This window comes from Microtus oregoni, unplaced genomic scaffold (assembly GCF_018167655.1).
Source record: "Microtus oregoni isolate MIOR12 unplaced genomic scaffold, Mior012 000092F_ref0000046, whole genome shotgun sequence".
In the NCBI taxonomy this organism is placed as follows: Eukaryota; Metazoa; Chordata; class Mammalia; order Rodentia; family Cricetidae; genus Microtus; species Microtus oregoni.
The window spans coordinates 1212688-1232950 of record NW_024544604.1 but is presented as its reverse complement, the minus strand read 5'-3'; the positions used below and the strand labels follow the sequence as shown (position 1 = coordinate 1232950).

Sequence of the window (20263 nt, the reverse complement as noted above, 5' to 3'; positions counted from 1 at the left end):
TATAACAGGAGAAATGCTAGAAAGGGGGGCATTTGCTGGTCAAGGGAGAAACTCGGCTTAGAAATGATAAATTAAACACTGTAATAATGTTCATTTTTCTAAAGCTCCACTGTGGTAGTGTATGGAGCATGTCTCTTCTTAGGAAACGCCCATTGAAGTGCTTCAGTACAAAAGGCCCTGACGTATGTACTTTATCCATATTGAGTTCATGTACAGATGTGCACACACACAAACACAGGTGTGCCCGTATGGGATGATAAAGCAAATGGAGCAAAAAATGTTAATAGGTAAATCTGGGTAGAGAGTAAAAAATGTTCTTGTTACTTTTTGTGAGTTAGAATTTGTTTCCAAATAAAACATTTGTAAATGCTAAAGGACAATTTCTGTGCACGCAGTCAAAACTCTGCTGGCACGTCTGACTGAATTTCCCCATGGCAGACATGAGGAATGGGGACATAGCTGTGTCTTCCTAAACCGGGTTACCAAACCCAGGCCCAAATAACTTAGGAAGTGTCACCCGGAGCTACCCACTTATTTATCTCCCCCATCCTCCAAAACACCCAATGTAACAGCAAAGCATTTCTTCTGAGGATTGTGGTGCTGAAAACATTTGGGTAATGAAAAGAAGGAGTGTGTTTGTTCCATCCATCCATCCATCCATCCATCCATCCATCCATCAATCCACCCAGTAAATGTTTTAAGTACCTGCTCATTATGTGCCAGAAACTGTGCCAGGTGTTAGATCCTGTCTTTAAAAGCTCTCATGGAGGGACTTGGAGGGGGGTGTAGCACAGTGACAGAGTGCTTGACTAGCATACACAGGGCCCTCGGTTCAATCACTAGCATCGAAATAAACAACCAAAACCTATGAGCTCACTGGAGTAAACCCACAACTACAAAAGTCTCTATTTCCCAATGAGTTTGCTACAAAGTAGGACTGGAAAGCCTTTGGGAACCCTGCTGTTTATTGGAGACACTGGATCCACTGCCCACGCACCTGGTCCACACCGAGCTGCCTCCAAGGCCTTTCCAGGCAACAGTTACTTTTTGTAGTCAGTGCTGAAGAAAGGATGAGTTGTGCTTTCCCCATCCCAAGGTCTTCCCATCTGTCTCAGCTTAACTCTCTGCAGGCTGCTCTGTCCAGTGTAGCAAGCCTTTCTACCAGCATCTCTGAAGTAAGTTTTGGAAGTCTTTCTTCTAATCTCTTGGTAAATATCAAAGCTATACTCACAATGCTTTCTGAAGGGGGGGCACCAAACACCACTGTGTGGATGTGTTATACCATCCCCAGAATCCCACCACTGTATTGCTGATTCATTGAAGTAATGTCATTGTCTTTCGAATGGACAAAACGTGATAATTTTTTTGCCCCCAACCACCAATTTGAGGTGTGACACTGACTACGATGCCCTACACACAATGGAGTCTGCTGCCGTGGGAGAGACCGCGAGGATTGTTCATGTGTATGACTGCGTGTGACCTGGTGTGTCATTTCTGTTCGTGGCATTCACCTCTGACGCCTCCGATGAATTATGGCCCAGTCCAAAAAAGTTTCAGATTCAGATCCAACAAATGTTTACTGAGTCCCTACAAAGTTCCAAGCCTTTTACTTTGACTTTGACACAGTTTATAGCATTTAATCTTTAACAACAACGCTTTAAGGTAGGAATTACCTGCATGTAACAGATGAGAAAACAATCGCAAAGAAGTTCACTGATTTGCTCAAGTATATCATACAGCTTTAAAAAAAACAACAACACACACACACTACACTGTCAGCTGAGGCCTGTCCTTGTTAAATGCTTACCTTACAGCATTTCTAGCCTTCTCTACTGTTGGAGCACCTGCTCCCCTTCTACAAGCCCCCTTATTTTTCTCTTTTCACTAGCCCACGTGGGCTATCTTTTTTAATACTGCATTTAATAGCACAAAAATCACAAATACAAAGAAACTGGCAAAGGTGTTTGTCAATGAGCTGTCCCTGCCTCCTTCACTGTCCTGCTTTCAGCCCCATGTACACAATGGGCTACATTTTAATAAACTTGTCCTTTTCCTCCCACAAACATGTAACTGTTATGTGATTGGTCAATTGAAGCTGAAACACCCATGGAGAAAGATGTTTTACGGTTACAAGGGCACACACCCCCCCAACACCACCCCCCTCCCCCCCTACACCTTCCCACACAATCTTTTGGAGGAATATAGGATATGAGCCAGTGTCACAATTTCCCTGCTCTACCTTCTCCACCCAGAACATTCCTGCCTTTCATTTCTTTCACATGACTGTTTAGACTAGTGCCTCTTCTCCCTCCTCTCCTATTTCTCTTCCAATCAGGACCTTTTGGACACTGGGTACTGTTAAATTCTTACTCTGTCAGGCCCATCGGCCTCAGTCAAGTAGATCAATTAAATCTCGATGCCCGCTGTAGTACGAGTGTTGTCATCTTCCATTACAGGTAGGCCTGCGTGATGCTTTAGTAAGCTTGTGTATTCATTTCTTTCACCTTTTCTGACTCGAGTTCCAGGACCTGTTTGTGATAGAACAGTAAATAGCCTTCACTGTCCAGCACATCTTTAATACTGGCCTTGGTGATGACGGCATCATCACACTTGAACCACTGGTCCCTGTGGTGCCGAATGAAGCTGGTGTAGTGGCCGCTCTCCAAGGTTCCCTGGTGATTAACCACAGCAAACAAGGAATACTTATTCTCCTTGTTCCCACTATTAGTTGGCAGCTGCAACTGTCCATTCATTTGGGTTTCTTTACTTGACGCCATAAATGGTGTCATATCCAGCTCCAGAGGAAAGGAAATGTATGTAGTGATCTTGCGCCTCTGTTTGGCTGAGTGCTCAAATCGTTTGAAATGAAAGCAGGCAACAACTGGCAACTTCTTCATAGTGAGCTGTTTGGTAGATTCTTGGTAGCTTTGGCAACTACCACATTTGATTTTGGCACTGCTTCCTAAGTGCTCTGGCCTTGTAAACCTTCGCAAGCAGTCCGTGAGGGTACTAATGCCTGGTATGTGGCTTTCCCCATTCACGCTGCTCTCCCTCCCTGGACTCATAGGCCAGAAGGATGTGCAAGAGCCAGGCAAGTCCAGACTGATGTCCCAGCATGGGTCTATAGTGGTGGAGACACCATGGCAGGCTTGACAGGTGACATCTGACTGCAGGCCACCTGTGAAGATTTGGTCTATGATGCAGTTACAGTGGTTGAGATTGCTGGCCACTTTGCCAACATCATCGCCCTTGCAGTGCCTGTGCAGAACATCTAGGGCAGCGATGAGGAACTCGTGGGCATCCTGCTGCCTGTACCCTGCTAAATGACGAGCGTGTATCCACACCAGGTGCAGTAACTTATAGGGAATGTGAGGAGATGGGTTCCCAGAATACAGCTCCCGAAAGATCGAAGACATCTCACAGACCAGACATAACTCTGGACTGGGCATTTCACACCGGTGCCTGTCAGAGAGAAAGAAATCTCTCAGTATTGGAGTGTGGGTCAGGGCCTGAACAATACAGTTCATAAAACATGTGTTGCCAAGATTAATCAGTCCTCGTAGGCCGATGGTAAAGCTTGAGGCGATTCTTCTTCTTCGGGGGTTGTGTCCCAGCAGTTCGAACTCAGGCCTGGTCATTTCCCAGGTGGGATATTTCTCACCAAGGCCCAGCACTGAACACTGCTGCTGAGAAACCTCTGTCGAGGCAGAGGCTTGTAATTTCAAGGCTTCTCTTTGCTCTTCTTTGGCAATTTGCTCAATGTCTTTGTCATACACATAGTCTTTACACATGAAGCAGTATATACCTCCATAATAAAGATCTACCGCTAAGTTGTGCTGTTTTGTCTCAGCGTGCTCATGGATGTGTTTCTCTGTGAAGCAGCCAAAGAAGATACAGGAAAGGCAAGAGTGGAGTCTGTTTAAATGGGTGCCACACACATGGCAGATGCACGACTTTGCCTTGCTTTTCCTGGTCTCTGGGGTTCCACACCACACGAAGCACTGGTAGATAACCCGCAATTCCTGCCTCCAGTTCTCTCCCACCTTAAAGCTGTTCACGTGGGAACAACCTGGTGGCCCCACGGTAAAATCCACATCCAGGCACCCGCCCCCAGGACCGCGCCGGGGCCGGGACCGGGGCGGGGGCCGTGGCCTAGGCTGCGGCGGGGTACGGAGCCTAGTCTGGGGCCGGGGCCGGGGTCGGCGGCGTGGGGCACGACTGCGGCGTGGAGAGGGATCGGGGACCCGCGGCGGATCGGAGGGAAGGGTGGGGGGAGGAACCTCGTCGCCGCTGCCGCCACCGCCGCTCTGCGCTGGGATCTCATCCTTCGGCTCCTGCTCGGGCTCCCCCTTAGGCTGCTGCTCTGCCTCCTGTAAGGGCACGGGCTCGGGCTCAGGTTTCAGCTCCGGCTCTGGTTAGGGCTTGGGCTCCTGCTCGGGCTCCTGCTCGGGCTCCGGCTTGGGCTCGGGCTCCCGCTCCAGCCCGAGCTCAGCCCCAGGGCCCGAGTCCTCCGCGGTCTCCACCTTCCTGGTGGCGTCCACCTTCCCTGCGGTCTCCACCTTCTCGGTGGTGTCCACCTTCCCAGCCGCCTCCACCTTCCCCTCCACCTTCTCCACGTCCACCTTCCTCTATGCCTTCTCTGCCATCTCTGCCGTCTCCGCCTCCTCCAGGCTCCTCCGCCTCCACGGGCTGCGGCTCCTCCCCCTGCTCGTGGGGCTCCGGCGGCCACTGGGCGTGGTGGCACGGGGGCCACGCAGACCTGGGGTGTCTCCCGTTCGGCCTGTGGGAGCGCGGTGGCTCTGGCAGCTGGACCCAAGAGGGACTTTCACTGAAGGAGGCAGCAGCGGAAGCAGGCGACGCCCCCGGGAATGCTCCAGCCGAAGCCCCCTAGCGGAGGCCGCTTCTGCAGCCAGGCCCCGTTTCCTTTAATTCAATATTTCCCAAACTTGCTTGTTCACGACCATCACGTGGGGGAGCGTGTTAAAATTACAGATTCCTCAGCTCCACCCGCAGGCCTACTGAATCAGAGTCTGGAAGGGAGGCACTCCGGAACCCCGATCTCTAACTAGAGCCGGAGAGGCTGCTAGTGCTCAGGCAAGTTTGGGAAACACAGCTCTAATTCATTGAGGCTGGCGGGAAGTGGGGCGGGGACCGCGCAGTCTCTTTAAGGCGGTTCCAGCTCTCAGCTCCAATCGCTGCTCTGACCCCCTTGGCCGTCTCCTCCCCTCTCATACTGCCCTCAAGGGTGCAATCTTCCCCTAGCGTGTGGGGCCCGGGGGCGATAATGTTGTCTTGCCCAGAAACGTTTCTGAGGCCGTGAAATATCCCTTCACAGGGTGGTCGTGAAGAATAAAGGCAGAAGCTTTGACATCTATCAGCTGAACCTGCCCAAAGAATGCCCCAAGTCTCCCCTCGGGGTCCAGCTCTTGCCCTCCCAGAACCGTTGAAACCTCAACTCCACTATGGACAGGCCTGGACCTCAGGTCTAGGGGGACCATGGCACTCCCAAGGCCGCTCCACTTGAAGTGGCTGGCTCCCTTGACTATCACAACAGTGATCTAAACTTCCTGGGCTGACACCTTGCCCCCACCTCAGCCTCCAAAGGCCCTGGGAGGGATGATTGACTGCTGGCCCCAGACACTGCCCTCACTGAGTAGCCTGCGGGCAGAAACCTCCACTCCAAAGTCAGCAGGGAAACCAGAGGCTACAAGGCCACCCCTACAGGTGGCACCTCCCCTAGGCTAAAGGGGCCCAAACTACAAAGTCTGGGATCCTTACGGTTTAGCAGAGTCTGGGGTGAACAGCAGGTAGAAATTGAAGGGCTATCTGTGGAGTTGCCACGTGTCCGGGGTGGGGACTGCTGTATGGAGCCCAGGAATCTAGAGCGAGCCCCTCAGGTCTTGGGCAGATCTGGGGGTGCCAGATGCAACTGCTGCTTCCAGAGGGTGTAGCCAAAGGCAGGTATCAGCATGTGGGGGTCAAAGGCAGAGAGTGATCTAAGAGTGGGATGTGTCAGTGTGGTAGCCACCTGTTCCTGGGCACATTGCCCTACTTTAGGGGTCTGTGCTGCCTGCAATGTACAACGAAGTGTTGCTGATCTCCCCTGGAAATCAACCTTCACCTGAGTCGCTTCATAGAGGAAGCAAAGTCAGACTCCTTGGGGATTAATCAGGAACCTGGAGCGCTGGGGAGGCTGTCTGGTTCCCATCTAGCCCAAGGCTGCCTTGTGCTAGCCTTTCCTAAGTCAGCTGTGTTTCCTGGTCCTTAATCATTATTCCAACAAATGCCTGCCCTTTGTTGCCTGTAACTACAGGAAATGCAACCGTGCGACTGCTTAAGGAATGCTGTGGAGGCGGCTGCTGCAAATGACAGCTCACCGAGCACAAATGGGAGCAGGGGACAAGGAGTACCTTCATCCTATATTCACAGGCTAACAACGGACAAAGAAGCCTGAAGATCTCCATACTTGGGAATGTTGCCCTTGAACAATAGCTCTGTGACCCGATTGCCTGACTAGTCAACTTCCTGTAAAGCACACAGACGCACCTGGACACCACCCAGGCCAGCAAGTTCGGAGAGTGGATGGCTCCGCCACCATTCACCCCACAGATGTTCATTCAGTGCCTATTCACAGCCAGGTATTGTGCTAAAAGCTGGAGACCCAGCACTGAGCCAAAGACACCCCAGGGTTAGAATCAGATTTGGCTTCCCTAAAAGGAATACACACTCTGAGGAAGTGTCTTTAGGACAGCTAGCAGGAAAGAAGCACCAAATATGAATCATTAAATAAATAAATAAATACATACATATACCAAAAGCTAGCTGAGTACCTTTTATTTTAAAAAATGCCCCCTATTGGAAAATGTACAACTTGGTTGTTACTTTCTTACATCCATTTCCTCATTGTACTCTGCTTTTGCTTTAATCACCGGTCGCGGGAGCTACCATAGCCTTTAGATGTATGGAGCTTGTGTAATAGGCAGTGAGACCTGGGCAGATGTCCCCGTCTCTGTCTCACAAAGACCTGGGAAACAGTGACCACAGAAGACCTCAAGAAAGACAGCTCTTCCTCTCTCACAGATCAAGCCCGTAGGAGTTAAATACTGTTCTGACCACAAGGTGGCAAAACACTAAATGACAATTCCTAGTAATTTTTCTGTTTATATAAAACGCTCTCTAAAAATATTTTGGAAAACATGGTCTCTTTCACACAGTTTTTGGTTGACATCTAAAATTTTGCATCGTAAATGTCACTTGGCTGCAAAAAAAACCATAATTTCTGAGAAGTGTTAACCTTCCGAAATAAAACTGTTACGTCAGTGCATTACACAAATCTGGGGAAACCTAAATACGTTAGTGAGCCGAGAGCCACTGTCAGCTGCTTTAAAAGCTCACAATAGAGTTCTTTGACAGTTGCCTCTGGTACCTCCTTCCTTTTCTCCGGAAGTTCTTATTCTACTGTATTCTTCCAACAATTTTTTTGACCCAATAACATATAATTTTGCGCTTAAAGCAAGTTGCTATTTCTATGGACTATTGTTGCTTATTGCTCAAGTGAGACCGGACTAAGAAAATAGCCTTCCTAATCTGTTTGGCTAAATGTTAACGCAGAGAAACCTCTCATATACGAAATGGGAAGAGACATTTTCTTTTAGAAGCATCATTCAAGCCTCTGCATCCTTTTGAAAATATCGCACAATGGCCTAGCTTCAAAACTCTTTCTTGTGATTTATCAGCTGAAGACTCCACTGGGATTTCCTTCAATTTTATTGGAAGCAAACAGTTAGCAACCATCTGAGGCTCGAAAAGATTCGATTCGCATGCACTGTTAGAGCGATTTATTTGTTCACCGTAGATGTGGTGTTTGGAATTGTCTCTCTGGCACCCTGAGGATTTCACACTGCAGGGTAGTGCATGTGGGTGACACTCAGGATGGTAAAAGACGATTTTCTTTTCTAAGTGCAAAAAGAAACATGTGAACCTGGAGATGGGAAAAAGAGAAGCAGCTTGGTTCCTCTATCACAACTCTGTTCTCTGGCAGATCAATCTTTTTTTTTTTTTTTTTTTTTTGGTTTTTCGAGACAGGGTTTCTCTGGTTTTGGAGCCTGTCCTGGAACTAGCTCTTGTAGACCAGGCTGGTCTCGAACTCACAGAGATCCGCCTGCCTCTGCCTCCCGAGTGCTGGGATTAAAGGCGTGCGCCACCACCGCCCGGCCTGGCAGATCAATCTTAAAACACTACATATGAAATTGGAGGATGTAAAAATTGATTCCCTTTCGTTTTCCACACTCCTGGGCAAGGCACACTCCATTTTGAAAGTCATTCATTTATATTTCTTATAATAAAAGTTACATATATATGTATATATCCTTAAATATCACCTTATTTTGTGAGTTTTTTTTTTAAAAATGTATTGAAGGGGCGTGGCGTGAAAATTGAAAGCCCCTCTCTCCCTTAACAACCGCACTCAATTCCATTTCCCTGAAATTTGTGAGAAAGTTTCTATGCAAACATAAGCATTTTTATACATATATCCTTTTATGAAATGTAAATGAGACTATGTCTATACAGATGTTTTTTCTAAATTTTCTGTGCACATCCAATGAAACCCCAATAAAATTACAGTGATTTTTTTATGAGAGACTTTACAAGACAACCTTTACGTTAATATGGAAGGCCAAAAGACATCTTCCCCCTTCTCCTTTCTTCTTCCTGAAAATGAGGATTTAGTGGCCATAGTAGACCATCTTGTAACCAAACACAGTGGAAAGACCAAAACTCTGACTGCTTCTGGGTGTATTCTTTCCTGAAGAAGAGTATTGTAATTTATCAACCCTAAGAGGCACGGATCTCTTTATGTTAAAAAATTGCCGGAGCCTTTGAATTTTACTTTATGAACATGTTCAGCAGCACTTTGGTTTTTTTTTCTTTTTTTTGCTGCAGGTACATAAAATACTGACATGTCTCACAGTCAATAGATTCACAGGCTGAAGAGAAGAGGGTTCAGCAGTTCAAACACTGGAATCTGTTCTAAAGGATCTGAGTTAAATTTCCAGGACCCACTGGGCAGTTTACAACCATCTGTATGTAACTTCTGTTCCAGGGGGATCTGATGCCCTCTCTGGCCTCCGCAGGCAACTGCAACACACATGGTGCAGGCAAAACATACAAAACATAAACACACATAAAATAAATTTAAAACGAATAGTATCCTAGAATTGATGTCATCCTTTGAAGTCATTTTTATTTGGGTCCAAATTATGTGTTAAGTGACCAGAGGCATTCTAAGTCTCTCTTAGTCTAGTCTCTGGTCCTTATTCTGGCCCTGTCAACTCTCTTTTTGGTTGCTTAGACTTTTCTACCCATCAGCTTGGCCTTGCATCAGATAGATGATACACACTACTGCTTCCAGGCCTAAGCCCTTGTTTCTTCTGGTTGGAAATCTGTTCCCTTAGAAATTCTCAAGGCTTGAACCAGTTACAATGGCTCCCTGAGTAAAAGTGCTTTCCACCAAACCTGACAACCTAAGTTCAATCCCCAAGACCCACACGATGGAAAGAGAGAACCATTCCCCCAAGCTGTCCTGTGTCTTCCACATTGTACACGGACATATGCACATGCACAAATAGATTAATAAATAGATGTAACTATTTTTAATATAAAAAGAAAATATTATGTTTTCTCCCTTACTTGCTTCAGTTCCCTGCTTAAATATCCTTAAATGTCACCTTATCTCAGAGTCCTTTCTTGACCACTCTGTAAAATAGTATCTTGTCCCTGCTTTATTTCCTTTATAATACCATCACCACATGATGTATTAAATAACACTCTATGGATATATTAAATATTATACATGCATACATATTCACTTAATTAATCTAGCTTCATGAATATAAATTACTCATTCATCTGGTCTCAATATCTACTTTGGACTTTAGTGTAGTTAAATATTTCTGGAATGCAAAACTGAATTTTTATCGTAAGTGAACTCCTCTGTATTTTCCTATTTCTGTTGGCTGTTTTGTTTTACCTTGTCTTGTGAATTGCTTAGTCACATCCTTTGCCTCATTTTCTTGTAAATTCCTTTTGTTGTTGCTACTGTTGTTGTTTTGTCATACACTTTTATACCCCAATACAAAAGGGGGACAAAGGCAACAAAAGACTTCTTTAACATGATACAAAGGACAGGACAATGGCAATGGGTTTTTGATCCTACTGCACGTACTGGCTTTGGGGGAGCCTAGGCAGTTTGGATGCTCACCTTATGAGACCTGGATAGAGGTGGGCAGTCCTTGGGCTTCCCACAGGTCAGGGAACCCTGATTGCTCTTCGAGCAGATGAGGGAGGGGGACTTGATCGGGGGGAGGGGGAGGGAAATGGGAAGCGGTTGTGGGGACGAGGCAGAAATCCTTAATAAATAAATAAATTAAAAAAAAAATAAAAACACGGTTTATAAAGAATAAAAAAAATAAAGTAGTGACATTATGATTCATAGTTTTTGCACAATAATTGCAATCTACCATTTACAGTGACAAACACAGTTAACGGTATGCCAACTACTGTTTTATAAGTCATTTACTATGTTATTTGACTTTATAACACACTGATGATCTAAGTACTAATATTATTGTGTTATTCTCACAATAAAGGAGTAAAGCATAAAAATATTTAAAAATCTGGTGATGTAGCTCAGTGGTAGTTTTTAACATCCATATAATAGTCTGGCTTTAGTTTCCCACCATGTAAACATTCTTTATGAATTAAATACCTTGAATTTGCTTGTGTTTATTTTCTAGATTCTATGCTTCTTCCCATTCTTAATACATCTAATTTCAATAATGAGATGGTTGATTCACACTTTTTCTGTGCCCTTGGTTTCTTGATATGGGATTTGTCTCTGTATGCTATGACTATCATTGGTTAATAAAGAAGCTGTTTGGGGCCTGTGATAGGGTAGAATAGAGCTAGGCAGAGAAAACTAAACTGAATACTAGGAAAAAGAAGGCAGAGTCAATGAGAAGTTATGTAGCCCCAATGGAGACAGACAACCAAACTTTACCCGGTAAGCCACAGCCTCGTGGCGATACACAGACTAATGGAAATGTGTTAATTTAAGATATGAGTTACCCAGAAATACGCTTAAGTTATTGGCAAAACAGTATTGCAAATAATGTGGTTTCTGTGTTATTATTTTGGTTCTGGGCAGCCAGAAACGAAAAAGCAGTTCCTTACAACAGTTTCTCACCAGTGTCTGGCAAGTATACTATAAGCTAAAGAAAAATAAAATAGCAAATTCACCCACAAAACAACCTCCAAGTCTAAGAGTTGAGCTCTACCCAGCCCATTTGGACCATATCAAATTTCTCTAAGCTCAGAACTAGCTAGTCTATGGGCACAGTTGACTAAAAGCAGCAGCTTCTGCTTCCCCTTCCCTTTACCTAGAGTCTAGGGAACTGGAAATCATGGTTATCTGTCTCCACCATATGACTGCAGAGAACATCAGTGAGTCTGAAGTTATCAGAAAGATAGAAAGTGGAGGGACCGAAGACTTCCTTTTAGCACACATCTATCTGGCTCTGAGTAGTTTGTATGTATGCAATTCCTATAGCCTTCTCTGGATGAAAAGGAAGACTCAAAAGAGAAAGCAAATGGAACAACTTAAATGCCCCTCGACTGATAATGGAATACTACACAGCAGAAAAAAATGACGACACCTTGAATTTTGCAGGCAAATGGATGGAGCTAGAAAATATCATTTTGAGTGAGGTAACCCAGACCCAGGAAGAGAATTATCACATGCACTCACTCATAAGTGGTTCTTAAACATAAATCAAAGAAAACCAGTCCACAAATCACAATCCCAGAGAGCCTAGACAACAATGGGGACCCTAAGAGAAACATGCATAGATCTAATCTACATGGGAAGTAGAAAAAGACAAGATGTAGTGAGTAAATTGGAAGCATGGGGACCTTGGGAGAGGGTTGAAGGGAAGGGGAGAGGCAGGGAAGGGAGCAGAGAAAAATATAGAGCTCAATAAAAATCAATTTTAAAAAGGAAAAAAAGCAAATGCATGGCTATGGGAGCTACCACAAAGATGAAGATTATATTGTATCACGTGCCAAGCAGCCATTTCCTCAGTTTTTGCCATACATTGCCATCAGACAGTCTGGTTCTAGTTTCCATCCATCCCAGGAGCTCTGACTTTCGTTCTACAGATTCATTTGGCTTACACTTTTAATTCTCTGCCTACCTAAATTGCACATTCTCTAGTAATCCTTCTGCATGCAGGTACAACCACCTATTTTAACTTTGCATCTTATGAAAATGCGTGGACGAGGATGTAGTTCAGTGGGTATGGTACTTGCCTAGCATGCAAGGAGTTCTGGGTTTGATCCCCAACACTGTATAAAACAGGCACACAGAAGTTCAAGGTTATTGTTGGAGAGGTTGAGACCACCTGAACTATATGAGATCCTGTCTCAAACAAAAAAACCAAACACTGGAATCCTCTAGTCTGTGTCTAGTGCTGGAGGCTGGCCACATGAAATCTAGAAGCACAATGAAATGGTTTCTGAAATTTTACTCACCAAACTGTGGAATCTGGTTTCTTGTGCTTGTCCTAAACACTTCTTCCAGGCTTGAAAGCTTCTGTAGACTAGTAGAGGTTTTTAGATTGTACCCAAAATGGCAGATAAAATTTTAATCACCGTTTTATTCCGTTTAAACCCTCAAAGAGCAAGGCAAACAAAATTATATAACCTCAACAGAAAGAAATTTAGTATGCGTAGCAAAAATTATGTGTTCATCACTCGACTCAATCCTACCTTTAAGAATCAAACCCAAAGCTATACTAACTAAAGTACAAACGGACACGTGAACAGGGACCTTCGTTGTAGCACAGGCTGCAGAAGAAAATGTCATTACTAAGAAACTGGTTGAATAAATTTTGATGGAAACACAAATACATATAAGATGGAGAACAAAACAGATTTTTAAAAACTTTTTTACGTTTAAAAATGATTTCTTTCATGGGAGTGGGAGCATGTGCCATGGAAATTATGTGGAGGTCAAAGGATAATCTACAGGAGTCAGTCCTTTCCTTCCACCAGGTGAGTTCCAAGCATTAAATTCCGGTTGCTGGGATTGACAGGAAATGCTCTACACACCGAACAATCTTGCTGGAGCAGAAATAAATCTTTATACGGTGGTTAGGAGTAAAATATCTCCGGATGGTGTTAAATGTCCCTTGGGGGATGGAATCCTCTCCAGTTGAGAACCATCAGTCTAGGACAACACTCCTAAATGAATTTTTTAAAATAAGTAAAACGATGTGGGAAACTTTCCAAGTTGAAACATTGCTCAAGGTTTAATCACCACAGTGGATGAGGCAAATGTGTGTGATGTTCCTCCTGGCACAATACAGTAGGGATCACACAGCACCTCCTATCAACGCCAAACGTGAAAAGAAAACTAAATCCAATCAATTGTCTAGCACCAATAACTTATGGTTTGTGGTAAACGTAGAAAATAGGACAAGTTCACTAAAACAATCAGACAAATCCAAAATATGGAACTTTTGCAGTACATTTATCTGATTTATTCAATGATAAATTACATTTTAAATAATGGTAGAGTTATGGAATTTTAAAGAAACTTAACAACCAAATATAATATTTTGCTTAGAGACTATTTTGGAAAAAAATCATCTTTTAAATCACTTCCTAAGCTAATGGGGTGACACAAACCTATAATTCCAGCATTCGGGAGATTGAGACAAGAGGACTATGAGGTTGAGGCCATCGTAGGTTACATAGTGAGTTTAGGATCAACCTGACTCAGTAATGAAAACCACAAGAACCTACTTCTTCAGACATTCAATAGACTTTTGGTGTAAATTGCTACTTCATTACACTAAAGGGTTATTGTTAATAAATCATGACAATGGTAATATGATTATGTAAAGAATATTTTCTTGTTAGAGATGCATACTCACACTGAGTAATATAATATATCGAATATTTAAATTTTTAATAACAATAAAATTAATATGTGAAAGATACATGAAGCAAGAGTAGCAAAATTTCACAATCTGTTGTAGCTGAATAACAGGATCATTCTATTAATTTCTCTTTTATATATTGCATTTTCCATTACAAAATGTTTTTAAACACAAAACACGGGAAACTTCTGCTCCCAAGAAGTGTATTGCATGTACTTTTAAACCCTCTTCCTCCCAGTAGAATTGTAAACACTGAACATTGTATATAACGAAAACATAAGAAAACTTTGAAAGGTAAGCAGAATAAGAAAAGCTGGTTATAGACCACAGAAACCCCAAATGAAACATCAACGAGTTCCCTCACAGCTTTGTCCCTTCTCATATATCCTAGACTGGGTTGTGGAGAGGCTGGGAGACTGGAAACATCAGTGAGCGTAGCTCGAAGAAAAGCCTGTGCTCTCTAGGCAAAGAGCCAAGGGATGGAGCAACTCTTCATGACATTCATTTTAGACAAACTGTGCTTCTACTCCATGCAAACAGTACAGGAAAAAAGTCACATCACCTAAGCCAACAAAAGTCAAGCGGCATTGAAAACAGAGGCTGTGAATTTGAAGGAGATTGGGGAGGAGTATGTGGAAGGGTTTGGAGGGAGAAAAAAAAGGAGAAATGTAATTATATTACAATCTCAAAAACTTAAAAAAAAAGAAAAAGAAAAAGTGGAAAATGTAAACTCTCGCTTCTTCCTGGCTGAAATAAAGAGCCCAAACCCTCTATCAGAATGGTATCAGGGAAGGCAAGTTGGGAGTGATAGTCACAATTCCCCTTTGAGAGGATGCCAGTGGAGACTATATCAACCTGACATCCATGGCAACATGAAGATGGGAGGACTCTTCCTCTTCTCGCCACCAGAGTTAGTTAAAAGCACATCTCCCACCATCATTGTTACCATGGTGTTGATGGAGGTCATGAGGGACCTAGCAAGGCACTTCTGCCTCTCTCATCCAGGATCGTACTGGCAAAGATACAGGAAGAAACCCAAATTTTCACTTGCACCGTACTAAAGATGAGGCTCTCCCGCTAGGTGTCAATGGAAGCTGATAGAGGAACTGTGCTGGGTAGTTTTTGTTGATTTGCCACAAACCTATTCATGCCTAGGAAAGAGACCCTCAGCTGAGGAATTGCCTCCATCAGATTAACTGTGGGAAATTTGTCTTGGTTGTTAGTTGCATGCGGGAGGGCCCAGTTCACTTTGCTGACCTTGGCATCTCTGGCAGGGGGGTCTGGGCTGTATAAGAAAGTTAGCTCTGAGTAAGCCATGGGGAGCAAGCCAGTAAACTACATTCCTCCATGATCTCTGCTTCAGTTCTTGCCTCTCCGAGTTACTGCGTTGGCTTCCTGAGATGATGGACTATAACCTGGAAGTCAACTAAGCCCTTTCAGCCCTAAGTTACTTTCCATCTGTTTTATCACAGCAGCAGAGCAGTAACTAATACGGGAACTACTCAATACTTTGTTCTACACCTAGTGGTAGCAAAATGACATCCCCCTTCTCCTGTCAGACCAATAAAAAGATGAAAAGAGGTACACTACAAAAACACAATCAGTAAATAAGTTTCAGTTATTTTGAAAAATATGCAAGCAACTCACAGAAAGGCGGGGGAAAATACAGAGAAACAAAGCACACACTGAACAAGCGTGAATAATATGGTACATTTATGCCATGAAATACTAGTTACCAATAAAAGTGCAAACTATATGAAAAGTAATTTGGATGGACCTCAAGGGTGTCTTAGAGAAGGGATATAAAAGTCACTAATTTTAGCAGGGATTTCAAAATCTCCAGTTTTTTCTGAAGATTTATTTTTATTGCCATATATTAATTTTACATACAAAAGTGCAATGTAATATTTATCAGATATATACAGTGTGCACTGATCAAATACAGCTTTCTAGGCTCAGATGTATAGGACTTGCTTAGCTGAAAGACTGGATTCAGCACCCAGCACTGTAAAAGAAGAAATTCAATGCTCCTTTATCTGTCCTCCCCTAATTCTGGTAACCACTGTTCTTCATTCATGCCAACATTTTTTTAGCTCCCGCATATAGGGGCATGCAGGACCTGTTTTTCTGTTGCACTTAATATAATGATGGCCAGTTCCATTCAATTTGCTACAAATAATAGGATTTCACCTTCCTTTAACTCTGTAGATACCTTTATCTGTTTTATCTCAGTCTCTAGATTGGGCATGTGTTCTGAACGTAATGTGACTTCAAACAGAGAAAAGACCGCCATTCTAGAGATATCATTTGCACACAGAGAACAATCCTCAAGTTGTCAAGACTTAACTCTTCCTAGAATGTGATGAAGATTTAAGCCCCTTTTTTTTCTTTTACTACTTCCATACAATGAAAGTGTGCATAATTTTATGTTTTCTTTTTAAATTACATTCATTATTTATTTATTTATTCGTTCATTTATTCGCTGAGAATGTGTATGCATAGCATGGTACACAGATGTGTGGTGTTCAGAGCACAATTTTTGCCAGTCCCTTCTCTCATTGCATGTGAGTCCCAGGAATCAAAGTCTTTCCCAGGAATCATCAGGCTTTGTAGCAGGTAACTTTACCTGGCAAGTCATCTGGTTGCCCCCACACCTTTGATTTTTAAAGGCAATGCACTCATAGACATTCCATTTTGCTATTCATGGCATGATCAAATGTTTATTTGGACTACATATAAACTACATATCAAACTGAATGTTGAAGCTTTATACAATTTATTTTGCTGAAAGTGTTTAATGTCACCTGATACTTTGTGAATGTGCATCACTGACTAACATTGAGACCACTTAAATTAAACAGTAGTTAACCTAATTAAAGTTCAGCAGTATTCTCATATTTCCTTAATGCCACAAAACCCAGTATTAGTAGAACCCATTAATACTAATCTTTCTTTTACTCATACAGGTGGCCCCTGCTATAACAGTTTAATTTTCTGATAGTGCAAAAGCAATATTTATTCAATAGCAGTACTGAATATTTTGACTTTTGATATTTTTCAGGTTAGCTATATATAGAGTGTTACTCTTGTAATGCCAAGTCAATCTTGCAATCATTAGGGGAAGCCCCAGAGACTCAACAATGCATGGTGACACTAACCTGTGGTGCAGTAGTTAGTTGGATTCAAGCATTTTGTTGTTTGGTTTTGTTTTGTTTCATTTTGTGTTGGAGGTCAGGTTTCTTCTTTTACCTAAGGCTGGCCTGAAACTTGCTATGTAGCCTAGGCTGGTCTCAAACTCATGATGTTCCTACTTTGGCCTTCTGACTGCTAAGATTAAAGGCATGCGTCACCAGAAAATCCAGCTTATTTAATGTATTTTATTTACAAGGTTTTCACTTAAAATGGGTTTATTCCTGTTTACTCAGGTAATATTATTATATTCTTCTGGGATCTTTGATGGGGTTGAAGATGAGATAGTTTTAATTATAGTTTCACTTAGTTATGATAAAAGGCAAATTAGATATAAAATTTCAGACTCACTAAGACAGGATAAATATAGAGAATTTTCTTTAATTTTTCAAATTAAATATGCTAGATATTGTAACTATAGTTTTTACTTGGTAACTGTTTTGTTATATGTAATTTTACTACGTTAAAGTTAAAACTTTCCTTTTTGATTAGACAGAAAGAGGAGATGACATGGGATATCCTTTTGTATGCTGTAACTATGTGTTGCTCTCATTGGTTGACAAATGAAGCGGCTTTGGCCTATGGCAAAGCAAGATAGAGCCAGGTAGGATATCCAAGTGGAGATACAGAACAAGAAAGGTAGAGTCTGGGAGATCCCTTCCAGCCACGCAAGGAGCATGCCAGTGGACCAGTAATGCCAGAGCTACATGGCAATACTTAGATTAATAGAAATGGGTTAATTTAAATGTAAGACCTAGCTATTGATAAGCCTGAGCCATTGGCCAAGCATTTATAAGGAATTAGTGGGTGAGAGAGAAACCTCCAATTACAAACAACGTTCTGTTCAAAAAGTCTTTTCCTATGCAAATGTAACTGGTCAAGGTTATTCCCCACTTTTTCTACTATCAGGTTCAGTGTATCTGGTTTTATATTGAGTTCTTTGATCCACTTGGACTTGAGTTTTATACAGGGTGATAAGTATGGATCTATTTTTATTCTTCTACATGCAGTCATTCAATATGACCAGCACCATTTGTTGAAGAAGCAGTCTTTTCTTCAATGTGAATTTCTGTCTTCTTTATCAAAAATTAGATGTCCATATATGTGTGAATTTATGTCAGTTTGATTCCATTGGTCAATATGTCTGTTTTTATATCAATACCATGCATGTTTTTATTGCTAGAGCTCTGTAGTACAATGTGAAATCAGAGATGGTGAGACTACTAGCAATTGTTTTATTGTTTAGGATTCTTTTAGTTATCCTGAGTTTTTTGTATTACCATATGAAGCTGAAAATTGTCATTTCAAGATCTGTGAAGAATTGTGTTGTCATTTTGATGACAATTGTATTGAATTTGTAGATTGCTTTTGTTATAATGGGCATTTTTATATGTTAATCCTACAGATCCATGCGTATGGGAGATATTTCCATCTTCTGATATTTTCTTCATTTTATTCAAAGACTTCAAGTTTTATTATACAAGTATTTCCCGTGTTTGGTTAGTATCTTTGTTAGATTTTATATTGCTGTGATTAAACACAATGACCAAAAAAACAAGTTGGAGAGGAAAATGTTTATTTGACTTACTCTTCAGCATCACTGAAGGAAGTCAGAACAGGAATTCAAACAGGGCAGGAACCTGCAGGCAGGAGCTGATGCAGAGGCCATGAAGGGGAGCTGCTTACTGACTTGCTTCCCCTGGCTTTCTCAGCCCAGAGATGGCACCACTCACAATGGGTTGGCCCTCCCCCATTGATCACTAAATAAGAAAATGCCTTACTGCTAGATCTCATCAAGGAATTTCCTCAACTGAGAATCCTTTCTCTGTTGACTCTAGCTTGTGTCAACTTGATGCACAAAACCAGCCAGCACAGTCAGTGATAGCCCAGAATATTTATATCAGTTGAGGCTCTTGTGAAAGGTGTTATTTTCCTGATTTCTTTCTCAGCCCATTTGTCATTTGTATTTAGGAGGGCTACTGATTTTGTGAGTTAATTTTGTAATCAACTACTTTGTTGAAAGTGTTAAACAGCTGTAGGAATTTCCTGGTGGAATTGTTTGGGTCATTTATGTATGCTATCATGTTATCTGAAAATAAACATACTGTCACTTCCACTTTCCAAAATGTATCCCCTTTATCTCCTTCACTTCTATTTTTGCTCTAGCTAATATTTCAAGTACTATGTTGAATGGGTATGGTGAGAGTGGACAACTTTGTCTTGTTCTTGATCTTAGTACAACTGTTTTAAGTTCTTCATTTTAGATGATGTTGACTATAGGCTTGCTGTAAACTGTCTTTATTATGTTGCTGTATGTCTCTTGTATCCCTAACCTCTCCAGGACTATTATCATAAAGGGGTGTTGTATTTTGTCAAGGGTATTTTCTGTATCTAATGAAATAATCATGTGGTTTTTGTCTTTCAGTCTGTCTATGTGGTGGATTTCATTTACCAGTTTAGATGTGTTGAACCATCCCTGAATCTCTGGGATGAAGTCTACTTGATGGTGGATGATCTTTTCCATCTGTCCTTGGTTTCAATTTTCAAGAATTTTATTGAGAAATTTTGCATCTATGTTCATAAGGGAAAATGGTCAGTAATTATCTTTTTGTTGAATATTTATATGATTTAGCTATGTGGGTAACTGTGGCCTCATAAAATGAATTGGACAATGTTTCTGCTGTTTCTATTTTATGGAAATTTTTGAGGAGTATTAGCATTAACACTTCTTTGAAAGTCTGGTAGAATTCTGTGCTAAAATCATCTGAACATGGATGTTTTTCCTGGTTGGGAGACTTTAATGACTACTTCTATTCCACTAGGGGTTATTAAACTGTTTAAATTGTGTATCTGATATTGACTGAACTTTGGTAAGTGTTATATATTGAGAAAATTATCCATTCATTTCTGATTTTGTTAATTTGAATATTCTCTCTGCCTTTTAGTTAATTTGGATAAGGGTTTGTTAATCTTATTAATTTTCTCAAAGAACCAACTCTTTGTTTCTTTAATTCTTTGTGTTAATTTTTGGTTTTGTTCTTATCAGTTCTGAGTTTGATTACTTCTTACCATCT

The 20263-nt window shown here is 42.0% G+C and overlaps 1 protein-coding gene across 1 annotated transcript; it reads right to left on the bottom strand.

The window, feature by feature from the left end:
• Nucleotides 1-2474: 2474 nt before the first annotated feature.
• LOC121442624 (ubiquitin carboxyl-terminal hydrolase 27-like) lies at nucleotides 2475-6617 on the bottom strand. The gene is given in 3 exon segments (XM_041644230.1): nucleotides 2475-4559; nucleotides 4635-4923; nucleotides 6547-6617. Coding segments are annotated over 3 exon segments (2445 nt in total).
• Nucleotides 6618-20263: the final 13646 nt, after the last annotated feature.